This window comes from Pseudopipra pipra, chromosome 6, assembly GCF_036250125.1.
Source record: "Pseudopipra pipra isolate bDixPip1 chromosome 6, bDixPip1.hap1, whole genome shotgun sequence".
Taxonomy (NCBI): domain Eukaryota; kingdom Metazoa; phylum Chordata; class Aves; order Passeriformes; family Pipridae; genus Pseudopipra; species Pseudopipra pipra.
In genome coordinates this window covers 1,850,842-1,878,238 of record NC_087554.1, presented here as the reverse complement: position 1 = coordinate 1,878,238, position 27,397 = coordinate 1,850,842, and the positions used below count along the sequence as shown (strand labels likewise).

Sequence of the window (27,397 nt, the reverse complement as noted above, 5' to 3'; positions counted from 1 at the left end):
TAATATAAAAGTCCTCAAGTCATCTAAACACCTATAAGAAATTTTTTCATCAAAACCAAGAAGATGGAAAACTGATTGAAAGAAAAAGTCGATGTCTCCTTTACGGATCATAGAAGTTCAAAGAATATTTCAGCTTCGTAATTATTTACTTTGGGGGGGGTTAAGAAATTTTTTCCTTTTAGAAAAAAAAAAAAACTACAATCCAAATTAAGCATCACAGAACTGTCCTCAGAAACACTCTGCATTTAAGAGCTACAACATTAAACTTTAAAGATATTCTGAGCACTTTTATACCACACTGATATAGATGAATTAAAAAAAGAACAAGAAGAACGTAATGAACAAGTCTGAAACTACTGCTGATTAAAGTAACACTTAGCATTGCATTCTATGAAGTTGAGCAAACAGGTGTATATATAACATCCCTAAAAATAAATTAAGGATCTGGACATTTATACTGAAAAAGTATTCAAATCACCCACATTCAGCTCCATGACCTTAACCAATACCTAGAGGGGTTTTGTTTGTTTTAAATTATTTCAGAAGCTTCTTATCCCTCTCCATCAACTTCAACAAGTCCTCTAATTCTGTAAGAACAATTAGCATTTTACAGTATTCCTAGAAACACTGATGAAAAACTGTGATGGAAGAAAACAAACATTCCATTGAATGTTTCTTGGTCAACATCTGTGGTCTAAAAGCTGTAGCTTCTCAGGCTAGAAAGCAATTAAGCTGCTTGGCCTATACTTCCCTTGCCTAAAGATGTCTAAGATGATTCAGACCATACTGACTGCCTGAAGGATGAGGCTGGACTAGATGACATCCTAAGATCCCTTCCAATGGGAATGGTTTTGGCATTGTGTCATGGTTTAGCGATGGTATTCCCCAATTTACCGTTCCCACTGAAACACTCCAAACCACACGCCGCTCGCTCCCTCCTCCTTCCACCTCCCTCTCCCCCTGTGGGGAATGAAATAAGAAAACAAACAGTAAAAGCAACAATATTATAACAGAGTGTACAAGAGAGGTGAACGATTCGCAATAACAGCAACAGAAAAAAGCATGGACATAAAACAGTTCATTATTTTAAACCTAATGCTTGCAGACCTTCCTTCAGAGCTTCAAATTGACCAAAATTTCTTCTAAGGTTTTCCCACTAAAATAATATGATGATTCAGCTTCTTCAAGACTACTCAGATCAAAATTATAGCACTTTGTTTTCCTCAACCAGTAACTTGTAACCCTGACTCATTTGACTGGAAATTATATTAAATCTAATAAGTGACATATGGGATGTTATGTATGAAAACAAAGACAAAAGTCCAGTTTTATGATATGAAATTGAAAATAATTTTAATAATATAACTATCTGTTAATTCTGTCAAAATAAAATATATAAATATAACATTAAAAAGATTAATAGAATCTTGTAAATAGAATGAGTCTTGATAGACTCATTAGTATTTAATCATTGTCCAAGCGTATCTATTGCTAAAGAAAAGCTTTAGTAGGAATGTCAACATAACCACATGCCTTGAATTAATGCTATTGTGTATATGAAGGCAGTATTTTGCCATAGCTATGGTCTTAAAACACACTTTACTACTTCGAGATGTAAACAGTGCTGTTAGAACCCACCACTGAGATGGGTAACAGAGGTTCTCATTAATAGAGGCCTTGGGGTGGATTAGAGTGAAATGACACTGAATGATCAGTGTGTATATATATACATATATATGTAGGGTTTATTTTAGAACAATTTGGTTGCAATGGAAAGGAGGTACGTAGCTGTTCTGGTTGTTATTATTATCTATAGTAATATAACAATATAAAAGCATAAAAATGTCACTTAAGAAAATATATAAGGAAAAGAAAGACAGAGAAAGAAAGGATGAGAGTAGATAGTGGAGAGGAAAGATAGACAGTGGACAGGAAAGTCATCACCACTCGTGGATCCAGCGACAAGACTTGGTTGTTGCACATCAGATGGCTGGTTGGTCCAAGTGATGGTTGAAGTCTTGATCTGTGGGGTGTGGGGGAAGCCCATAAAATAAAGAGTTCAACAGGTTAATATGCATCCAGGTTCAGGTGGGAACAGCCAGGTACCTCCCCTGGGGGGGAGTTTTAACACTGTTGATCAGGAGCAGTCTGATGGTGGAAGTGATGGAAGGCCCCAGAAATGTGCCTGCATTTGAGAGGCAGCCAGATGTTGACATATATGGAGAATTCTTTAGAAAGAAATAACCCTATAGGTAACCAGTTAAGTATATTTATATATAGTCAAGGCACCATTATAATGAATATGCCCTGATTGCACATTAATTGTATCCCTTATGCACTACAGTCAAAAGTTAAATACTAGCTTGTAAAAATAACATATAGCAACAGGAAGCACCAATATATAATACTCAGCTAGAATTCATAAGCACTTAAAATAAGCTTATTGCAACTGAAAAAAAGAAAAAGAAGTTCTGCTTTCCCTAGAACCAAAAATAAATTCTATTTTCCCCAGAGCATACAATGCACAGCTGATGTTTCTATCTCACTTTCTCTGTAAACTTAGTGTAACCCTGAAAGCAAAATCCACAAGTGCCCTCACACCTCAAAATCACTTTAGAACTACAATAAAATGATAGTCAAATTGTATAAGGAATTTTTATATCATTTTTCCATACTTTGGGGGCACAATTTCTTATTCTGCTCAGAGAATTACAAAGCACATATTTTCTCCTCTGCGTAGGCTTTGCATGAGTTTCTCATACTTGGAAGCTTTCAGTGATATTGGTTAATTGCCAGATTTCAGCCACCTCTCTAACCTCTCCCTTTCAGTGGGCGTGAAAGGGTTTACTTGTAATGTATATTGCCCCTGACTGAATTTTATCTTGTTCTCCTGAATTCTCATCAGCAATTCCCAAGTTAGAGGCTTCCCCAGAAAGTACGTCAAAGGATTCCCACCCACACACTGAATATCTAACAGACCCTGACCCATTTTCTCCTTATTAAAGCAGCACTACATATTTTAAAGAATAAAAATAATAAACAGAGACACTAAATGAATGCAAGAATTGCAGTGGGAACTCTACCCTTTTCAGATTTTAGTTCTGACAAAATTGTTATCAAAAAGCAAAGAGACACAATTAAAATACAAACATCAAAAGTGTTTTTCCTGTGTTTTCATTCTGTGACTTATTACTCCACCCACCTTTCACCTAAGTACAAGGAGGACTTCATTTATAAATTCTGAACATAGAAAAATCCCCCAATTTAGCCACACTTATCTCCTCTTGCAGCAATATCTATGGGCATATTTCACAGATCATAGAACCGTTAGGGTTGGAAGGGACCTCTGGAGATCATTCAGTCCAGCTCCCTGCCAAGGCAGGGTCACCTAGAACAGGTTAACCAAGAATGTGTCCAGGTGGGGTTTGAAAGTCTCCAGAGGGGGAGACTCCACGACCTCCCTGGGCAACCTCTCCCAGTGCTCTGCCACCCTCAATGGAAAGGAATTCTTCCCGGAGGTTGAGGTGGAACTTTCTGTGTTTTAGTTTATGGCCACTGCACCTTGTCCTGTCTCTGGGCACCACTGAAAAGAGTCTGGAACCATCCTCTTGACAACTGCCTTTCAGATACTTGTATGTGTTGATGAGATCCCCTCAGGTCGATATCTTCCATTTTGTCCTTGTAAGAGAGATGCTTCACACTCCTCATCATCTTTGTGGCTTCTACTGGATCCTCTCCAGTAGCTCCTTGTCTTTCTTGAACCGTGGACACAAGAATTGGACACAACACTCCAGATGTGGCCTCACTAGGAATGAGTAGAGGAGGAGGATCCCCTCCCTCAGCCTGCTGGCCACACTCTTCCCAATGCACCCCCGGATACCATTGGCCCTCCTGGCCACAAGGGCACACTGCCAGCTCACAGTCAGCTTGTCACCCACCAACATCCCAGGGCCTTCTCAGCAGAGCTGCTCTCAACTGGCTCAGCCCCCAACCTCTACTGGTACTTGGGGTTATTCCTCCCCAAGTGCACGACCCTACACTTGCCTTGGTTGAACCTCAGCAAGGTTTTCTCTGCCCAACTCTCCAGCCTATCGAGGTCCCCCCCAAAAGGGAGCAGAGCCTTCAGGTGTATCAGCCACTCCCCCCAGTTTTGTATCATCAGCAAACTTGCTCAGGGTGCATTCTGTCCCTTCGTCCAGGTCCTTGATGAACAAGCTGAACAAGGCTGGACCCAGGATTGATCCCTGGGGAACACCACTGACTGCAGGCCTCCAGCTGGATTCTACTCCACTGATCACGGCCCTCTGAGCTCTGCCATTCAGCCAGTTCGTGATCCACCTCACTGTCCATTCATCTAACCCACATTTCCTGAGCTGATCTTTGAGGATGTTATGGGAGACAGTGTCAAAAGTCTTGCTGAACTCAAGGTAGATAGTGCCCTCCCTTTGCCAACCCATCGTACCATGCCATCATAAAAGGCAGGTCAAGCATGATTTCCCCTTGGTGAATCCATGTTGACTATTCCAGCATGGATTAGTCCAGCTGGACCAATGACTCCTGTAGACCTTCCTTCTTTGTGATGACCTTCAGAATGATGTGTTCCACCACCTTTCCTGGGATGGAGGTGAGGCTGACTGGTTGGTAGTTTCCCAGGTGCTCCTTCTTGCCCTTTTTGAAGATGGGAGTAACATTGGCCTTCCTCCAGTCATCGGGCACCTCTGCTGTTCTCCATGATTTTTCAGAGATAATGGAGAGTGGCATAGCAAGAACATCTGCCAGCTCCCTCAGCACCAGTGGGTGCATCCAATCAGGACCCATGGATTTATGGGTGTTAAATCTGCCTAGCCAATATCACAGAATCACAGAAGCAACTCAGTTGGAAAAGTCCTCTGAGATCAGTCAGTCCCAACACTTCCCTATGACCCAACACTACCATGGCAATTAGACCATGGCATTAAGACCAATATTTTCTTAAACACCTTCAGGGACTTTGGCTCCAGCAGCTCCCTGGGGAGCCCATTCCAATGCCCAATCACTCTCTCTGTGAAGAACTTCTTCCTAATGTCCAGTCTAAACTACTGCAAAAACTAGTGCAAGACTCAAGATCCGTCCTGTAGTTGATGTGCTGGAATTTATTAACATCCTCAGTTAACACATGCAATATTCTGTTTTAAGTAGAAAAAAAAAGGCAACAGAAAATTCAATTGAGGTATGACTTTCAGTGTGCCCATTGCATTCAGAGTTTGAGACACTGGGAATCAGATTTTGCTGGTTACACTTACATAACAGCCTCTTCCTCCACCGTGTGCTGTCACCTCTGAAGGATGGGAAGCACTTCAGCAAGTCAAAAAACCTCTGCCAAAACAGCAGTATTTAAAAAAAGAGGTGAAAAAAAGTCTAGAGCAGAAAAACAATGAAGGAGGTTTATACTTCTGTGCTGTAGTTATTCAGTCAGGTACATCTACAGTTGTGCTTCTTACAGAAGGGACAGCCCTACATCACCCTTAGATTGCATCTGCATGCTACCATGGCCTTTTTTAAGCTAGCACAACTGTTTCTGTGGCTCCCTGGTGAACCAAGGAACTACTTAATCTGAGAATGGACCTGACCAGATACAGATGTCAACTGCATGAATTCCCTGAGCTTTTGATGCCCACACAGACTTGAATTGAACCGATACGAGGTTTATTTCTAACACAGTGCAGAAAATAGACACTAAAATCCCATAATATTAGATCAACCATCTTTTAATGAATATTGAAAAAAAAAATCCATTTATAAAAGCTCCAAATCTCATAGGTCAATCCCTTATACCCAACTGATTTGTAATCAAACACTAACTTTACCTGTTATTTATAAATTATATACTTATACCTCCTCTCCCCTTGCAACTGACTTCCCAGGGATAGCAGATTAATAATTAGCACATATACCATACATGAACATTCTTTTATCCTAGTTTTCAACACAAACTATTATGAAAAAAGATATATTTACCTTCTGGAAAAGGATCTACCTGTTCTTTCTAATAAGACAGACAGAAAATGAGGGAAAACACCAGAGCAAATAAGAGCACTGCTGTATCTTACAATACGTATTCAGGTGGCATGCAGTCATCTTTCAGTGATCAAGACTCTTCATCAACAACACTATGCTATTTAAGAATCCACTTCATTCTAAGGATAACTTGAATCTCTACAGGTGGACAACAACATGTCTAGAGTCCAAGAACCAGAGTTTTACAAACAAAAATAAGAACTAGGAGACCTCCTTTGTCTAATAAACCACAATAAGTTACATCAACTATAATATTATATTAAATTAAAGTTCACCCTTTCACAAATTTAAGCAAGGAGAAAATTAACAATGTCAATCATTGGCAGAACAGCACCCAACACCTGTAAAATACATCTGAAAAATAAACTTTTTTCGCATCCAGGTTTTCATAGGATGCTTTACAGATAAACACATATTGAGTCAGAGACTGCACGTTGTTGTCTTACGTTGTGTGACTGTTTCTAAAAGACTGGGTTTTTTCTATGACACAAAGAACAGAAGATTTTACAACTCCCATGACATTTGGCAGAACGTGTTTGCAGACTTAGATTAAAAGAAAACGGACTTTCCTTGATAATATTCTCCACAGTATTCTTTCAAAAAGAGCATTCTCTGAAGAAATAACAGTTGAGAGGAATTCCACAAATTTGTAAGTTTATACTGCATGTCACTTCAACCCACAAAGAACTGAGAATTAAAAGAAATATATTGAAGTGTTTTCACAGAGTGGGATGACTAGAAACTGAGCCATGCTGTCTTGTCACATGTTTGCATTTCTCCCACTGGACCTCTGTCAAACACACTTGAAGAAAGGAATGCACAATTTAGCCTTTTATCTTAGAAAAGATGAGGAATACCTTCTGCATTGCTTAATATTACTGCTGACTTAGAACTCCTTTTTATGTGGGAAAATTTCACTGAACAACCAAGTGTTTCTTCAGCCACCTCTTCCAGTATTCTTCTTCTTGGAAATATTTGTTTTTCCTCATGTAAAAGCTATTTTGAAATAAATACTCTAATGTTTTCAATCTGACAGTGGGCGTCCTCTCCTCGCTCCTTGACCTAAATGTCTTAAGTCTTAATTATTTCATATGATTTAGTTTTGTATCTACATACTCTTACTTCTTGGTCAAATCTGAAAAATATCACTTTCTGAAAAGCTCATATTCAACTCTACAATGCACACTTTTGCATGAATGCAATGATGCTCTGACTGGGCTCTTTCTTGAACAAAATAAAGGAACAAGAACTTTGCATAACTAAAAAATTGCATTTAGCAATTGTTCATTTAGCAAATTCAGCACTCTATTTAAAAAGAAAATTGAAACATAAGCTATACACAGAAATAGTACCTTATTAAATTGTTCAGTAGTTTCTGAAGCCAGTGGCAGAATACTTAGCAAACCTAATACTGAATTACAATTATTTTGGGGGGTTTTAATTAAAATATTCATAAGACATATTTAAATGACCTCATTATTTAAATTCTATTATTCCATTGTTTTTTGTGAAATATTTACCACAAAGGTATGTTTTTGTACCATTCTGCCATCAGAACCATCTCAAGGCAAACGGAACCCACGAATCTTTTTTAAATCCATTTTTAAACGTAAAATTGGCCACTTGATGCACGCTCAGAATTAAGAGTACTGAATATGCATTTAACTCCAAAAATCTGCATGCAAATATCTCCCACTTAACAGGGTACACGCAGCATATAATGCTATTCTACAGTAAGCCATTAAAAACTATAAAAATATATTAAATTATGTATAAAATACCAAAGTATCAACCTTATCCCAACCATATTTAAGAGAGGAGAAGACAACTTACGGGTAGGATTCCGAGAGCTGCTGAGCTATGCTGTAAGCTGTGGGGTCCCTGTCCAGGGCATACACGGTGATGTCGTTGGCTCTCTCCAGAAGAGCTGTCGTGTGACCTCCGGCCCCAAACGTCATATCAAGGAAACGCTGTGCAGTGAAGAAGACACCACCTTTACCTCAGAGCAGGGATAAACTGACTGCTGATTTAAAGCTCCTTTTGCTAATCTCCCTTATGTACTGGAGGAAAACATACCAATGCCTTTCTGGAAATATTTTTGTGTTTTGTCCAGAATTGCAACCACGTCAGAGTAACCTTTTCAGGGGTTGTGAACTCCCTCCTAGCAGTCCTTCCAGAACAAAAGGTCAGTCTTTTGGGACACCAACTGCAGCTTCCTACTGTTCCCATTTATTTTTATTGTGTGTTCAAAGGAAAGCCACTTATTGGACTGCTTTATTTGGCCTTGCTCAAATTGATGGATACAAAGATGTATAGGATATGGGATTATAGGCAGTAATTGCACCATTTATTTTCTAAGAACATGTCTAAAAGGACGGCTGATGTATTGTGTAGCAATTAAAAAAATGACACTATCATAGTTTTATACCAGAGATCAAAATGTGGTGGTACATATATTATCCTGACTGGCACTAATCTAAGTAGCCTAGAAAATGGAAGTTTTCAAGACAGTACCATAGATTTTGGGTTCACTGTGCTTTGTATTTAGCTATGTATTTAGGTTATTAATATACACTGATGCTCAGTCCTGATATATCTTCTCTACCATCATAACATGTTAATGTTAATTAGATGCAGAATAGCACAGGAAAACCCACCTCAACAGCAATCCCACTTCAACTGCTGATGTGACATACTCTGTGGGCTGGAGTTATACCTTTTGATAAGCAATAAATATTTCCTTGCTTCTGAGGAATACTTACTGCCTATGAATATATACCAGGCCTGTTTTTCTTTTTCTTTACAGAGACTAAGACTGGAAGTTTTTTAGTAATACCAGGTAAACACAGCCACTCTCTCCAGTCTTCTAGACTAAAACTGACAACACTTTCGAGGAACTCTGAATGTACTCTAAAACATATGTAGGTACAAATTCAGCACCAACTGAGTAACACTGGGCTTTGCTGTGTGCTGGACATTTTGTCCAAAAGGATCCTATGAGAGACGATATTGAAAGCTTTACTGAAATCCAAAAAGATTCCATCAGCTGGCTTCCCTTGATCAACTAGGTGGGTTACCTTGCCATGAAAGGAAATCAGGTTTGAAAAGCAAGACTTTCCTCTCAAGAAGCTGTGCTGGCTGTGACCAATGACTGTGTCATCAGGTGTTTTTCAATAGTCCCCAGAATAACCTTCTCCATAACTTTACCAGGCACTGAAATGAGTCTGTCGTTTCTGGGATCCTCCTTCTTGCCCTCTTGAAAACTGGGACAACATTCCCCAGCTTCCAGTCAGCTGGGATTCCCCTCCAGACTCCCAAGACCGCTCAAAAATCATCGGGAGAGGTTTTGCTGTGACATCGGCCAGCTTTTTGAGGATTCTTGGATGAATCTCATCAGGCTTCACAGGTTTGTAGGGATCCAGCTAGAGCAGCAGATCCTGCACAATTTCAGGGTCTACTGGGAGTTGATCATTCTCACAGTCATGGTCCTCCAGCTGAGGGCACTGAGTCCCCTTTGGTTCATGATCCATGTTGAAGACAGAGGGAAAGAAAGCCTTAAACACCTCTGCCTTGTCTCTGTCCATGTTTTTGAGGTAACCATCCTCATCCTCAGCAGGATGATGATATTTCTCTACTGCCTATTGCCATTAATGTTTTTGAAAAAACTGTTTTTACTGTCCCTCACATTTCTGTCCAGGTTCAACTCCAGTTGAGCTTTGGTTGCATGAATTTTCTCCCTACAGTGGCAAGCAGCATCTCTGTATTCTTCCCATGTCACTTGATCTTGCTTCTACTGGGCATACACCTTCCTTTTTTTGCCTTATCTCCAAGAGAAGATTCCTGTTCAGCCAAGCTGGCCTTCTGCCTCGTCTGCTTGAGTTCCAATACTTGGGAATTGCCTGCTCCTGTGCTCTTTGCAGGTGTTTTTTGATGCTACTGTTTTTATGGCAATGTATCTAAACCAAAGTAGAAATGTGACCTAGTTTCTGCACCTTGGAATTCCCATAACTCTTTCCTCTCAGTTGATTGAACTGACCTCTGTTGACTGGGGGGAAACTCAGACTACACACAAGCTAAACTAGAACAACAAATTCGCCATATATTTCAACATTAGTACCTGCAGGCCTTTCTTCCCACTTCTGAAATTACTTTTTATGTGAAACACTTTTGAAGATCACTTATCAGCCACAATCATATTAAACAGAAATTGATGCCAACTAAACTTATTTACAAAAATTACACACCACAAGGGTAAGCACCTTTTAAGGGAAATTTTCTAACTTATCTCTTGAAAGACTTCAGATTCAATCACAAAATCCCTTTGGAACAGAACAGAAATTCAAAGGCAATGAAGAAAGACAGAAATACTTTTTCAGAAACAGTTTTTAGAAAACATAAATAAAGGTTTATTTATGGAAATTCCATAATAATAAAGCTGAATACTTAAGAGAATAATAATATAACACTACTGTTCCTAAAAGTTGGTGCAATTTATGATCTTTTAAGTTCTTTAGGCTGCATTATTTAATTTTTTTGTGTTCTGCCATCATGTTTCCTAAGCTGAGGCTCTAGAAACAAATCTCTCCTATAATATTTTACAAAGTTCATGAAGGAAATAAAATTTAGTTGGGTGATCACCCAATATTAAATGGCATCATTCGTATGAAAAGAAATAAAGCACTGACACAGAATTTTTTTGTAAGTGGTATGTATAAAACAAAACTATGTTACAGAGAACAGAACATCCATACTGTATAAATGCTCCCACTGATCTATTTAAGCATTCTGATTTATCTTCTGCCATAAAAAAAAAACAAAAGTATACTCATTGAAACCAATTTACAAGCACAAAACTGAAACGGTCAGAAAAGTGTGGCTGTTTCTTTAACACAACTAACCATAAGAATTTAGCTACATTTTGAAAATACTTGCAATATGTTAAAAATTCCAAGCATTTTCTCTGTAAGTTCTCACATGTCACTGTTGAGAAGATTCAGAGAAGGACTCTCATGGCAGAGGGTCCAATCTGTACTGTACTGTTACTTCTACTAAGCCCATAAAAATCCAATACTGGCTATTGAGTTGGATATTAAACCAATTAGCTAATTTTTTATTATCTTCCTTTTATGAAAATTACTAATATAAAAATGTAATTGTTAACTCTTCATTTAGCTTAGAAAATTGCAAAAATGAACATGAAGTTTAGAAAATATATAAATCCTCTTAAATTGCTTTTAAAATTTCCAAGATATGCCTGATATCTTTGATTTCCACTCAAATTATTGCCATTTAATCCTTACCAGAAGTAATGTACATAAGCAATAAACAGACCTTTCTACTTTTATCTTCTAGTTCTGTAGAGAAATCCATTTAGAAAAATCCCTTTAGAAAAATGTGAAGGAACAACAGAAAATTAAAACCACCTTTTTATTCCTTGCATAGGATTAACCCACTCAGAAATGCACTCAAAAAACTTAGTCACAACAGTCCCAAGTGTCATTTAGGATTGCACTTATTCTGCAGCAACACATAACAATCAAAACCAATCTAAATTACATCATAATTCCTCTTGAAAACAAAAAAAGTTTAATCAGCATGAGTCACGTCTTCATGACTGGGTTTGGTTGTTCTGTTTTAAAAAAAAACAAATAAGTGCTCTTATTCAATATCATAGCTAGAAATCTAGCATTAAAATTTTCAAAAACCTCAACATTGCCTTTCCTAAAAGAGACCTACAGTGCTGGCAGGAAGAGTCAAGGAAGGCGTAGGAAATGCCCTATAAGTGGCTATATTTTCTTTTAAAAAAAAAAAAAAAATTTGGGAAAAATAATTTTATTCCACTTAAACTCACTAGTAACATGAATTTCCAGAAAATAGTCTTTCCCCACTAATAAGTTTAGCAATTTGCCTATTTGTTGCATGACTATATGTTTTCTAAACATCTGACTCCTTTTTGGTCATGCTTAGAAAGTATTGTACCCTTCTTTCACCAACACTTTCAAGTGTTTCATCAAGTTTGAATAGCAGAATACGAAAAAAACCTTTTTGGCCAAATCTCCAGACAATTTTACTTATTTAATAACAATATTTATTATTGCCTTGTTTTTTAGATGAGTTTTTGAAGACATTATAGCTTGTTCAAGAATACTTATATTTTGCTTAATAGTTTCACCTTTGCTCACAGACATCTGCTTCTGCTGTCATTCATTTTAAATGGGATAAACTTTAAGATTGATAAACCCCTTATACATGTTGAATGCTAATGAACCATACAGATGATCTTGTAAATAAACCACAGATAAATACTAGCAATGCAAAGGAGAGAAGAGAAACGACAGGGGTTATTGTACCATGACATAATGACAAACTCTCAATACTGTGAGAGCACTGAAAAGCTTTAGTTAAGAACCCATGCAAGCATTTACTGTGACTGAACACATGCTCCTGAATTCCATTGCCCTTCCTGAAAGAACCAACACAAGGCAACTGAATCTTTAAGGAACAGCAGACAACTGTAACGTGATCTTTAACCTGGGAGTACCGAATACGAGAGGATACAGTTCTGATTCAACCCACATCAAATACTGCCTCACCAGAACTAATGGAATTGGTGTCCTGGAAAACCTAATTAAGGCTACATTAAGTGCATTCTGTCATAACTTTTTAAGGTAAAGACCTTCCATGGGTAATCTTTGAACTGCATTGATACATATACCTAAAGGTGCAAGCAAGAACTCCTACAGATGCCTCATACTCCAGATTTTCCACTCAAAAGCCACACTTAGCATCTAGAACCTAAAAAAAAAATAAATATCACTTCAAGTTATCAAATAAAATAATTCTGTTTTTAACACAACCATTTTGGAGCATTGATCAGATTTTAAATTAATCACTGTAATATACTGCTTCATTATATGCTTCTTATACATTCCATTCATCTTTCACGCCTGAAATAAAAGATGCTTCATTTTTTCTTCCTCTTTCTCTCTTGCCTAGTAGTTTTTAATCAAATAAAATTAAATGACATTTTATCCTCCTGGTCCTATAAATACTGGAAAAGATTATTACATGAATTCCTACTGCAGTGACTCATCGTTCCACTGTTAAGTTATGATAGTCCCATCAGAGTCCCCTCAGGAATTTTATAATCAGTTTGTGACTATATGTTTTAGAAACCACTTGGTTCTTTCACGACATACAGATAGCAACAAACAAAAACTTCATAGTTTTCATTTTACAACTAGCTCTAGTACAGTTATAGAGATACAAAGAGTTTATCTTCGCCATTTTTGTATACAAGACCTTTCAATGAAAAGCTCTCACAGCAAATATCTTTTAAGCACTTCATTTCACTATGACTCAAGTAACCTGTAATTCCACTTATGATTATGTTCCACATGTAATAAAGTTTACTCCACTGTATCTAACAGCCTTTGTGATTATTTTCCTTTGCTGTGTAACAAAATGAGATTGCAGAACTTAGACAAAATTGAAACCCAACCATGACAAACTGAAACTACATAATACTTACTTAAAAAAAAAATCTCACTAGTTCCAGTATTTTCCAGTGTCTTCTTTCTTGATTTTAAAGGCAAGAAGAACCTTAACCTCTTTTTAAAGCAAGTTGATCCTTTAGAAGTACAACTTTATATCCCTCTACTAACCTTAATTATTTCAAGCACCCCATCAGATGATCTTTCACAAAATGCTTTTTCTTCCTCTCGCAACCCTGACATAGCTTCAAAGGGGACTTCACAAATTACACACCACCTCAAAAAGACTTTGGCATATTGTACAAAACATCCAAGACATACTGAGTTGGAATATGGAACATAAAGGACATGATGCCCTATGCCAAACAGTCTTCCACCCCAGGATGAGTACTTCATGAGCAGGCTCTCTCTTTTCCATCACTGACCATGTGACAGACTTCTGTTACCTTTTGGTCTGGACAAACTGTATCTCACCTTGTTCACACTTACACTATACCAAAAGATCACTAATATGCTATGATTAACTAGCACACATAAGGCATTTACCATGCCTCTTTCCAACAGATAACACTAATTTCTTCTGAAAATAGAGAGCCTGTTATTCCCCAAAAAGTGACCTTGCACTGCATAATTATTTATTCAATCCCCAGCCCTGTTTATCCACTTTTTTCTATTATAAAAACTATACTGACAATGGCAATCCCACCTGCCTTTAGCAAGCGTAATCACCTGAACCATCTTAACCTCAAGTTCCCTGATTAAAATAAAATAAATAAAAACCAGCCTTCCTGGGAAAATGTAGTTCCTTCCTCCAACCCTGTTTTGCACCTCCTCCAATGACTTAACACTCACTCACTGAAGAGACAACCATACAGTTATTCCCCTCTTATGCTCTTGTATCCTGCTCTTGGCATTTGTCCCCTTCTTGTCTAAAAAAAAATGTTTCCCTGAGTGGCAGCCATTCACATTTAGTGAGCAGAACGTTTTGCAGCACCCTTGGAGTACATTTATTGGAGTATCCTGCCCCAAATGAAATGCTCACAAGACCCATCAAACATGGCATGAGCGAATCACTTAGGAGGTGACGAAGACAGAGATCATGTCAGTCAAATGGAATGGTAGCCCAGTCATGGAAAGACAAACTGACACTACATAACTCAGAGTGCATGACCTCTATATAATGTAAAACTCATTCAACTTTGCCCTTTGCAAGATATATATCAAAAATGGTTCAGACGCCGTTTTCAGAGGAAAACATTGCTCACTAGTAAGTCCAAAAAAGGAAAAAGAATCCTACCTAATCAGTCACCTCTTTTACCTAATGGGAAAGATATACTTCCTGAGGTGCAGAAAAAACAAGTAATGTTGTTTTCAGAACAGAAAACAATATGAATGCAAAGTTTTAAATACAAGCAGAAGAAAAACTAACTTGTAAAAACTACACCCTTTGCCAGTACTGTATCAATATTATATGTGAATATAATATTGATACAGTCATACATGCCCGATGGAGGGCTTTCCACCCAAAATCAGACTTCACAAATGATAAACTAGAATCACAGAACTTTCCAGTGGGAAAAAGGAAATCCATCCACAAACCCTGCTGCCACAGCTGAGAACACAGCCCCAGTCCAAACAGTCCCTCACCACTCCATCTTCCAGAAGAAAAATGAGGATTTAGGAAGAATGACAATTATGATATTAGTATCTTTTCAGTGCTTGCATAACATATTTGTTTTGAAAATTGCACTCTTTCCACTTTTTACAGGCTTGAAACAAAAAAATACTAGAAGACTGATTTATTTAAAACATACTACAAAGAAAAGGTGAAAAACAGCTATGCAGCACCCAAGCTATGCAGTCTAACTTTTTAGCCCATTAGAAGAAAAGGCAATGCCTGGAAACTGCTGCCTGGAGAAAGAAAAATAAAAGGGAGAAAGACCCTTCCATGCAACTGAGACATCAAATGTCAAAGTAACAATATTTTTTCTTGATGTATCGCTATACTGAATAATCTAACAAAAATAACTTCACAAAAATGAGTGGTTACATGATGAGAGCAATGATATATTTCTACAATATTAAAGCCACCATCCAGTAGTGTATTCCAAGCCAATCAAAGCTAGGTCACAGTGCTTCCCTCTGCTTTTACTGATCTTTCTCAGTGGTCTGACAAGCCAACATTTTTCACAAGAACAGGATTTTCATACTTGAAATGAGTGCTACTGGTTGCTTGTAAATGCAAAGAAGGTCAAACTACTAAGGATGTTTGTTAAGACTAACAATAAATATTTATTACTGCATCACCAGGCACTGCTGGTAGGTATCAAAGTACTTACTCTTATTTTATTTGTATCTATTCCATCTCTTTGTAGGGAAAAAAAATATCCCTGGAACAGAAAAGTAATATCATAAAAAATAAAAAAAAAAATCAACACATTGCAAGATGCTTTTCACTACTTCATTCTCCTGGTGTTTCTATGATGAGTCATGTTCTCTAAACTTGTTGTCTGAACTTCCTTGTTATTCACAACAGAAATTGTTCATTGTCAACACAGCTTGTTTTCCACTCTGCTTTATTTTTCAAATACCAGCTCTAAGTGGATTAAAGTATAAACATATCTAACCTCTTGTTCAAACTATCATAAACATATCAAACCTCCTGAATTTGCCACATCTTCTCACTTTAATACACTTAACTATTTAATACATACTAAGTAGAACAACAAACTGAAGTGGGGAGCAGTGACAAGGAATCCTTTCTAGCACTGATTTTTTTTTTCCCCAAGGAATAGTTGATCTGCTGTATGCTTTTATTACCACATCTTTCACAACAAATCATTACAAAGGTATGAATATAGACATTTTAAAAATAGTTACTGGAGTAAATGCTTCTTGAACAAAGTACACAGACTATTGTTTGGGCATACATTTTAAAGTCAACAGTGAGAAAAAGCAGTCTCTGCTCAGTTCCTTAGTATTTGACTTTCCTCCTGCAAAGCTCAGAATTGAAAATTAATGTTCAATGCTGGCCTGTGTTTATACCAACCTCACTGAACCCATATTTTTAACAAACACAGACAGAAAATTAATCAGGACAAATCAAAATCAATCAAATCTATCTATGAATCAAATCTTAGAATCTTTGCCTTCTAAAAGGAAGGAAAAACATACCCAAACCTCAACTTATTTTCCTCCAATCTTCTAAATACAGGAATTCTGTTAAACCACAACATGAAACAGAACTTAAACTACAGGGAACCACCAAAGATACTTCCAATCCTACTCCAGCCTGGACTTAGAACACACAAGATCCTAAATAGGCTTCTGGTAAGAGGTTGCTTTAAGAAGGCCACCTTCCCAAAACCACAGCTCACTCCTCATCCAGTCCCTACACAGAATTACAAATGTTAAGACATGATATGCATGGAGGATGAAGGGGAAGCTCTGGATGCAAATACACCAGTTCTGACCCCCCCAGACTATCAGTAAGAACACAGCCAGTGTGTGCAGAAACACACATGCATATACAAAATCCTAATAGCAGGAACATCCACCATTTGAAAGAATGAGTGTTCAATGAAACAAACTTATCAACCTAGAACTCCTCTGATTTGCAGCCTCCTTCTTTCCACCTAGTAGTAGTAATTAATGAGAATAAATAATACGTCTCAGGCTACTCCAACTATTTCAATAAAAGACCAATGACAACTTCAGCACAAGAGCAAAGATTTTTCAACCTAAAATGGATCTGGTCAATATGGCAGAAGACAGGAAAAAAGGTTCTGTTGCTTTGAAATCCATAATACTTACCCAATTTAAGTTACTAACATTTCATTCAGGCCTTTCTAACAGCTATTCTGACATTCTTTGAGATACACCAAAGAAAGTACCAGGACTTGTATATTGTTGAGGTTTTTCTTTGATTCCACTTCTTTATTACTTCATCAAAATGCTTTAAGTATGAGTTTGCCATGATGCACCTTAGAAAACCAGGAATCTATGAAGGTATCCAACTGCCTTAATTTTAATATAATTGCCCAACTAGACGAGAAACAAAAATATCTTCAGAAAAAAAAAATCTGTGCTAACTGAAATAAACTTCCCATCTTGCAACATGCAGCAATATACTACATGATACTTTTAGGAACAGAAAAATATTATTTGATTTTTTAATACTATTTTTAATGTACAGAAGATATAGATATATAGATATGGATAAAATTCAGAGAGCCTTTACAGATTACCTTTCACATTGGTATATGCATAACCAATGAACACTAAAAAAATGCTGTTCAGTAACTTTATATACTAGGTAATGATAAAACCAGCATTCTATATCAAGAAAGAAAGACTAGACTAAGCCATTTTGTTACAATTAATTTACAGTCTCCAAAACCTGAAGTTAACACTTGTGTTTCATGAACATGAAACTGTACATATATGCATCATATGCTGAACAATGAAAACAGAAGCTGGGCAACAATTACCACGAAGCTCTAAAAGTTATTCTGCCCCGGTACCTTAACATGGGGCAGGGTGTTAGTTCTATATAAGCCAGTTAAGCTATTTCTGGGACCAACATGACTTAAAGCATTCTCACACTACCAAAACCACATACCTGTTACAGGAAACGGTTTTTAATTTACGGAAAATATCATTATTCTGAGATAACGTCCTGCTCTAACGCAGATGTTTTCATAAGAAACTGAATTAAAGGAAAAAACCCTGTTCTGTAGCAAAGTATTTTAAAAGAAAGCAAAAGTCTCAGGTTTGTGTTTTGCCACGCCAACACCTGATCTAAACCTCATTTGCTGCTGAAGTTATTCACCAAAAGAAGGACATAAACTCCATTTCTCCTACCCTCTTTCTCCAGGTCACCTCCTAGGCATGCACAACTCAAGCCTAAGATCAAGATTTCCACAAACTGTTGATTTTTAATCAAATTATGCCAGTACAGATTATCCCCTAGAGCTCTCACAAGACAAGCATATTAAAAGTATTGTTTAGATATGCTGAAAAGAGTAATTGAGAAGGCAAGTTAACCATATTTTGTATTCTTTTGTAATTTTTTCACACCACAGAAAAAACCCCCACATTTCTCCTAAACGTTTATCATGTATTCAACATTTGCATTTCTCACAGCACTTGTCTTTAATGCACTACATAAATATTTTTCACACTACACCAGACAATCATCGTTTCATCTTTCCTAGATGGACTGTGATCTTTTTCAAAGAAATTTTAGGACCAGTTTTTGCAGAGTATAGCAAAATGTAAGATGAGCCTACAAGATGTTATGTGAGATATATGCAGAAAATCTTTGTTCTGAAGCTCATCACCTTTGAAGCCCCCTGTCAACATCTATTGGAGTGGTTTTGACAGATCATGTTTATGACCAAATGTAACAGAAAAGAAAAATTAAATTTAGGACTGTTTTTTCTTAACACATGTTCTGAACAACACAGGGCTAAAAAATTACAATAGCCAACAGGAAGATAAACTTTATTGTGTAATAATTTCAAAGGTACAACATTGCCAGAGGTAAAAAGGAAGTAATTCCAAATCTCTTTACATAGAGTTTATTTCAGGTATCATTTTGCATTTTAAGTTACTCAGAATTATTTCTGAACAAACTATGATGGTCGTTGTGTGCAGCAAAGAAGATTCTATAGGACACAAGGAACTTGGAACCACGCCCCTTAGGTCACTGTGAACATATTTATGTAAGAATAAAAATGAAAAGCACTTCCTTAAAAACTTACGAAAATTAACATTTGCAAACAAACAAACTCCCAAACCTATTAATTGCAGTGCCAGTGCAAAGTCACACACAGGTAAAGTCACTTACACCAGCTCAGTTACACAGAACAATCCAAAAGGTCGGTGTTGACTTTGCAACATCTTATTATGGAAACAAACAATCTATTTAAAAGAGACTAATGGAAGTGGGATCACTTTTCGTCTGAAAGACATATGGAGTCTTTTTCCTGTCAACTGAAGTTCATGGCTGGACTCAATTTACAACTCTGATCAGACTAACATGCTTAAAACTCCACAGCGTGTAGAAATCTCACAAATGTTGTCCTGTCATTAGCTAAAAATTATCTAACTTTGTAACCCTATAAATGATAATTATTGATAACAGTCCTTCTGCGAATTAGACCATTATAGGAAAATAACAATGCAAATATATGCTCAATTTTTTTTGAGCATACCAGAGTAATAAATAAAAAAAATTCAACCAACCAATAAAAAAAAAAAAAAAAAAAAAAAACAAAACAAAAACCAAAAAACCAAAACCCATGGCACTGTCCAGAAGAATAAAGTCTCTTTGAAAAATTATGTATTTTTATTTTTCATCTTTTGCTGAAGTGTAAATCCAAGATAACAAGTTGTACAAAGTTACCAATTCAACTACATTATGAATGAAAGCTGTTGTTAAGAGTAACTTATCCTCAACATCAAAAAATCTACTCATCCAAGCACCTTAAATAATTTCCTCTTGGTAGTATTATTTCATATAACAATCCCTATTGATTAAGTAATGGTTATTTAAAAAAAAAAAAAAAAAAAAAGAAAACCACACAATACATTTTCAAATAAATTTCAAATATATTATTTTTCTACAAGAGGAAGTCAAAAGGCAGTCATCTGAGAATAATCTCCCATTTAGTTTTAACATTATTCATGCAATAAGCTTATTAACTTTTTTCCAGTAACCAACTCAGCAAATTCTGTTCTCTCCTTCTCTCTTTACTCCTTAATTTCATTCTTTGTAACTCATATGTGAGCATATTAAAAATAGTCTTCTGAATCTCACCGTCCAAAGGTGAAAGTTTTAATTATACATGCGGAAGCCCAAGGTAACACGGCATTTGTGATCTTTTTGGAAAGGTTAGCCCCCAAATATCATGAAGCACTATGTTTTCTTTGAAGTATGAAAAAGCAGTTCCATTTCATAAAAAAGTTAGCATGTAATTGGAGTCTCTGTCATAGTATGAATCCTGAAAAGACCACAATGTTTGTCCTGCCACCTTGGCCCTTTCATTTTGCACTTCCAATTATTTTAGTTGTGCAAAATTTAAGTGCTTTAGGCTGTCTTTATTTTTTAAAACACACACACACACACACACACACACACACTCACTCACTCACTCACTCACTCTCACTCTCACTCTCCATGGAACTCGGCTGAAGAAAATCCATACGATTAACAGAATTAATTCTATTCTTTAGGATACTGAAGCTCAGCTGGCTCGTAAATAAAACATATTATATATTCTATGCTATTTCTCTTCACTTTTTAAAAAATAAAAATGCTTGTAAAGCAAAATTACACTATGTGTTTTTCTTACTCAGCAGACTGAACGCACAACACTGCACTCCAGCTCTGCTGTGTTACCTGCCTTTTGTCTCAAGCACAGCAGCGTTTCAGAACTGTGGGCTTGGGGCACCCTCAGTACAACACAGCATATTACCAGCTCTCCTTCTGGTATTAGTGAGCTCAGGCTACTTTATTTCAGCTCTAGGATCAGTATTCCTTTGAAAAGGTCACACCTGCCAGCTATCTGCTTCCTGCTCAGGACAGGAATGGTTCAGTATAACACTGGAATGGGATGTGGAGCACAGGGTTGCCAAAGGGAGCCTGTAATTTGGATACTTTTCACTTTGCAGGTGGTTGAACGCCAGTTCACGTTAATCTTTCTAGGGGCATTTCCTTCCCTAACACAGACATGTCAAACTGGCAATGCCTCCTCTGGATACTGAAAGAAGGTAGAATAAATATTACAAATAAAGGAGGTTCTACTCAGAGGGACAGACCACTGAGGGACTGTCTCCAGTGAAACAACACTGTGCTGCAGAACATCACACCCCAAAAGGCCAAATGAATTCTGGTATGATGCCCCATATCTTGCACTGGATGCTAATTATGCCTGCTAATATTGTGAATTATTAAAAGAGTTGTCGTGCCATGTTGGACTCGATGACCTTAAAGGTCTTTTCCAACCTAAACGATTCTCATTCTACTATTTTTGCATATGTCATGTTTTTGTACTGTGTTAATCAAGCAGACCTTGTTTCAGTCATTTGAACATTTACAAGTATCCAAACAAAACCCATCAATGGATATATGAACAGAGAGCTAAGTTAAAATATCACCAGAAATCATGTTTCAGGATTAGACCACCAGCCTTGTTTACAATGCTTTTTAGAAAGGAAGTCAATTGTGCTGGATCAAACTTATATCAGAGCAATGTTTGCAGTATGGCAACAACAGTATTAGTAAAGTTTATTCTTGCAATTCATAAATTCAATTATTGTTAAACTGTGGTAAACTTATGTACGCTGAAGTCTTATGACTGACAGCCTAAATAAAATAAAAATATTTGATCCCAACATATTTCTGCATTCCTTTCTAGAAATTTTACATTGCATTTAGTGGAAATTATCGCTGCCTGAAGAGGGATGAGGTCAAGTGTAAAATGGCAAGGGAAGAAGAGACACTGCTACCAAGAATGCAGGTTACATTAGTCCTCTTTTCATAAAATTAATATGGTATTTTTGGACCATGGTAGCATTCAGCCATGTATTTATGAAATACTAAAATATACTTTCAAATAATTGATTTTTTTAATTTTACATTAAAATACCTCAACATTACCTACAATGACTCAAAAAACCCCACTTTTGTAACTTTATAGTACATTTTACAGCAACTATTTTCCATATTGTCAAAAATCCCTATGGCTTTACTTATACAGCAAGTGACTGACTAACTGTAGCTAAAAACAGTCACTCTAAAACAAACAGCAAATAGATAGTACATTTTTCAGTATTTAGAAATGCAGTGCTACTAAACTTCATCGAGCAGAGAAGATTTAATGACCTCCAATACACCGTAACTGGAGATGCTCATTTTCTCATCTAGCATGCAGATACAATACACTAATACATAATTAAAGAACAGACAGTTACTGATTTATATTTATGTGAGATCAGCTTTACAAAAAGGAACATACTTCAGACTCACAGGCAATTAAAACCAGATTGATTTCCTACCACAACTATGAGTTCGAACTCCTAGTGAGAACAGCATGACTTACACTTTACTTCTATACTCTTTATTACATTAATACAGCAATCAAAACATAATACAGACCCTCAGAAAAATCCTGTCATTCACCACTGACAAAAATAATGAGCATAGAAACCTTACAGGTTTTCATATAACCCACTGATTACAGAAGGCACCCAACTCTGCCCTTCAGAGCATAAACTGAACACCAGGAATTCCCAGCCTCAGACTCTGCAGTAGTATAAGAAATCTTAATCAGCAGCATGTAATTATAGTAATAGTATAGTAATAAAATATGTTTAAGGTGTCTGCAGTGTTGACACAAGTCACTGAAAAACAACATGTATGCACAATCTGCAGTATGAACGAGCGTCCCTTCCTTTTTAAGGCAAAAACATTCTCAGCTCTGTCACCCATGTACTTTAATAAAGAATGCCATGGTGTGGAAATCACAGACTACAATGGCATGACTAAGTGAAGCAATTTTTGGAGGGGAGGTCTTTTTTTTTTTTTTTTTTTTTAAATAAGATGTTCTGCTGTTAATTACAAAGAGAACAAACAAGTAGATTAAGAACATAATAAACTACATTTTACACAGAAGCTGTTAAACTAATTGGTTGCCTTTCAACACGACAGCACAGATACTATCATCAGCCAAAAGCTGGAAAGAGGCAACATACCAAACTTCCCTTTCTGATAATGCTCTTTGTTTACCAACTAAGTACTACCTGTGGCAGCATGTTCCAAAAGGAGGAGCTGGTTTGGCTCACCTCTGTTAGATCTTATTGGCTGAAACAAGAAGCATAGAGCAACTACATCTAACTTAATTACACAGATTAGATATACACAGGAGTTTAATCAACCAGTTCTAACACTGCATTAGTTGAAAACAACAAACAGGACCAATGCTGCTTAACATCCTACTGTCTGTGTAAAAAACTGCTTTAAAAATCCCTACAAATACACGGAAAATAAGAAAGCTTTTATTATGAGAAGAAAAGAATATAAATACAGTCAACTTTCTTGCTCCCCTTTGTCTTTATTCATTGCCTGCAAACGAATTGTTTTACTCAGTTTTGTGTAGTGATGCTTGCATGCCATGATCCTTCATTAGAGACCAAAGGAATTACCATTAGCAAAACTAACTTGCTTTATGAACTGTAAAGACATACAACACAGTTCTTTTCAAATGAACTTGTTATCTAACTCAAGATAACAGTAACAATTCCATGTAATTACAGATCAGCAGTCATCTCCCTCAGAGCAAAGCAATTAAACACATGTTTATCTTCAGACCTACAGTGCTTAGCTGTCTTGGAATCAACATGCACAACTAGATGTGAGTTTTGTAATTGTTAGCTTTATCCTGTATTTCCATCCAAAAGCTACTTGCACAAGAAAAGAAAAATTAAAAAGCAATTATAATTTTGAATCCTCTCTTCCACAGGAAGAATCTGAGCCATCAAGGGTGGTCTGATACATGTTAGACTCTCAATAGTTCAAACAGGATAGAGGACTAAAAATAAAAGGTTATCTTACTGGTATAAGACATTTTTTCCAATGAACTCTTACATAATGCCTTATGTTATTAAGCTTATTATTATATGTTTTGAATACTCATTACATTATCCACACAGCATCCTCATCCAGGTTGTTACTCAGTTACTCTGCCTATACAAACAAGGTACAAAGGAGAGCACAAAAGAGGTGTTGCAGACCAATCTGAATTGTCTTCCATTTTCTTCCAATGAGTGGAATCATTCAAGAATAGTAATATCTACTCTAAATATCATAGGTTTGTCATTGTCCTAAAATCACTATATGGAAGAGTTAAATACCTTAATGCAAACTCTAGCACCATTACTCCCTTTCTGTCCAAATCTATGATAAATAATTCACCATCTTATACACGTTATTCAGTGGCAAGTAATAAAATGACAACGTACAGGGGAGGGCGACAGCACAACCTGGAATGACCAACAGCTCAAAAATTGTACCAAAATTCATGCAAAAAATGGCAAAGTCAACTACTACTGATGAAACAGAGAGGAGGGGCAGGGAGATCACAAAAATCATTTAAGTGCAGTTGAACAAGTGTAAAAGCAAATTAGAACTGTAATAAAGATTCATTGAATAAAAACATCCAAATCAGCTGTGCAAGCTTTTGTAAAAGCAATGCAAAAGACAGGCATGTCTGTCACTACAGCAGTCATGACCTTAAATTTACACATGAAACTTATTTTCCATAAAAATAATGTACACGTCCACTTTTCCTGGAAGTATTATATTTTATATCTGTTTTCTGTACGTCACTGAGGAATGGAATAATGTCCAAAAGGATCTCAAATATATGCTTCATTGAGTCCATTTTGACAAACTCTTACATACTGAAACTTCAGCTGACCACGTTAATCAGCATTTTCTGTCACGAGCATTTGGGAAAAAATGGCTGTGCAAGACTTTAAAATTCCATTAAAAACAACCTACTTCAAAAAGAGCAGGTTTTTTCCTGTGCTCCAATCCCATTCCGGTTCCTAAAAAAAAGCTGAAGGATAAATTTAACAACAGAAAATAGTCTGAAGGTTAATTTTAATGCGATGCCTCCTCTACAGACATTTTCTCCAGAAAGCACTAAATAACATTTAATTTCAAAATAGTCAAAAATACTAAAGGACCTGCTTCCTGTTGCTATGTTTAATGGTCTTCAGGTTTAAAATTAAACAAACTAGAGGATATCATGTCAAAATGCAGGACATGAAAATACAAAGATCCTCTAGAAAATCCAGGCAATTTGATACAGCTTCTGTTGAAAAAACCAGGGAAAATAACTAATTTTGAAACTTATATAAGAACAAAGAGTGCAAATTTTCATATTACAGTAACACAGAGAACAGGTCCTGTTTGATGAAGAGACAGCACTGACACAGGCACCGAAAATTTAAGTATCACGTGTGGAACAGACCAGTAACTAACAGGGAAGCACAAATACATTCCCCAAGTATTCTGGTCAAGATGTTTAGGCATTTTATATTCCTTAAACTAAGAATATAAACATAAGTAAAAGGAAACAAATATAAAAGTAAAAAAGGGACATCTCTAAACATAACAATGTCAACTCCTAAAATATCATCGCATACAGGATCACAAAAAACCCCACACACTACACAAAAGCTAATTATCAACCAATTATGAATAAAATTCAGACATTGAAAGCACTGAATTCAACAGGTATTTGCACCAAAACTTTTCAGTGGAGCAATGTGTTGAATGTGACCAATAAAATTAAGAAACAAAGGACAGCAAAATACATTTACCAAGCAAATTTGTTTGAAAAGGAACATTATTTTTAGCATTTCTGCTCTTTCAGCATTAACATTTGCTCTAATTTAACCTCAGCCACGAAAACCTAGTAGGTTCCAGGAATGAGATTTCATGGTTGCTTCCAAAAGGAATCAAAAAGAACATGTTCTGTGAACGCCACAGAGGCCACCAGGACTGCAAAGGAATCAGAGAGACTCCTAAGCTTTCAAAACCCCCAAAAATTTCAATTTTCATGGATTCGAATTTAAAAAAAAATTCCAGTTTTCATTTTCATTCTCCATTTCCATGTTCATTGATGTAAACATAAGAGTATGAACCCATGGTTGGAGGTGATCAGTAATTTCTTAGTACACACACTACAGGAATCCAGTTTGCATTCAATAAGTCAGGGGTACCTTTGTCCCCAGTAATGCAGAATGCCTGAGCAAAACAACTGACATTACAAAAATTTATAATTATTGGCATACTTTTCCTCAAAATGTATTTAATCAGTATCATCATATAAATATTTGCCATGCTTTAGGAATGGTACTCCCCAGTTCAGTGCCCTCACCAAGACCCTCCAAAATCACACCATTCTCTCTCACTCCTCCTTCCTGCTGTGGCAGGATGGGGTGGAGAACTGGAGGCAAAAAAGGCAAAGATCACAGGTTGAGATAAGAACAATTTACTGGAAATAGCAAAGAGATATGAAAACAAACAGTAACAGCAACAATATTAATAACAAAAGGAATAAGGAAAGATATTATTCACGTGGACAAACGGCCCTGCCCATAGACAACACAGGATGGCTTCTCCCCACCACACTTTCTCCACCCAAAGGAAGAGAGAGTCCCTTCCCCCAGTCAGGTGGGATGGAATAACCTCTGGATCCTGGCCACACCCTCTCCCAGCTACTGCAAAAATGAATCCTGTCCTGGCTGGAACCGGGACAATGTTTTTAAACTTAGTTTGATATGGTAACCAGTAACTGTGAGCTCTTTCTGCTAAAATAACACTAGGGGTATAGATTTCTTTTGGTAAGAATCACTGTTTTACACAATTTTAAAACTCGCTTACAAATAATTGCCTGGTTATTTTTGATAACTTGACCCTTGTATTCCACATTTTTGTTCTTAGTATTATATATTTTAATATACTAATCAAATAGAAAACCCTAAGGCAAGTAACCTGCTGAGGAAAAAATATATTCCTAAACTGCACAGGTAAATTCTGTACAGAACCATAAAAAGCACAGGACTAAGAATATGTTTCAAAGTGTACTTATTGAACTGTTTGTTAAATTATTTTAACTATTACAGCCTCTGAAACTATTTCAGAGACAGGCCAACAAGACAGAATTTTTATATAACGTTTGCTGAAATGAAGTCTTAAGTTTCTAATTATTCCCTTTACTAGCAGATAAGAGACTAAGACTTCGAAGACTGGTGTTACTGATGCCATTTAA

General features: G+C 36.6%; 1 protein-coding gene across 2 annotated transcripts in view; it reads right to left on the bottom strand.

Annotated features, from left to right (window-relative positions):
- Nucleotides 1-27,397, bottom strand: part of METTL15 (methyltransferase 15, mitochondrial 12S rRNA N4-cytidine) — an 89,910-nt gene that overhangs the window by 45,436 nt on the left and 17,077 nt on the right. For both annotated transcript variants that reach the window (XM_064656980.1, XM_064656978.1), the window contains exon 3: nucleotides 7,891-8,027. In XM_064656980.1, coding sequence (XP_064513050.1) covers nucleotides 7,891-8,027 — 137 coding nt within the window. The remainder of the gene's footprint in view (nucleotides 1-7,890; nucleotides 8,028-27,397) is intronic.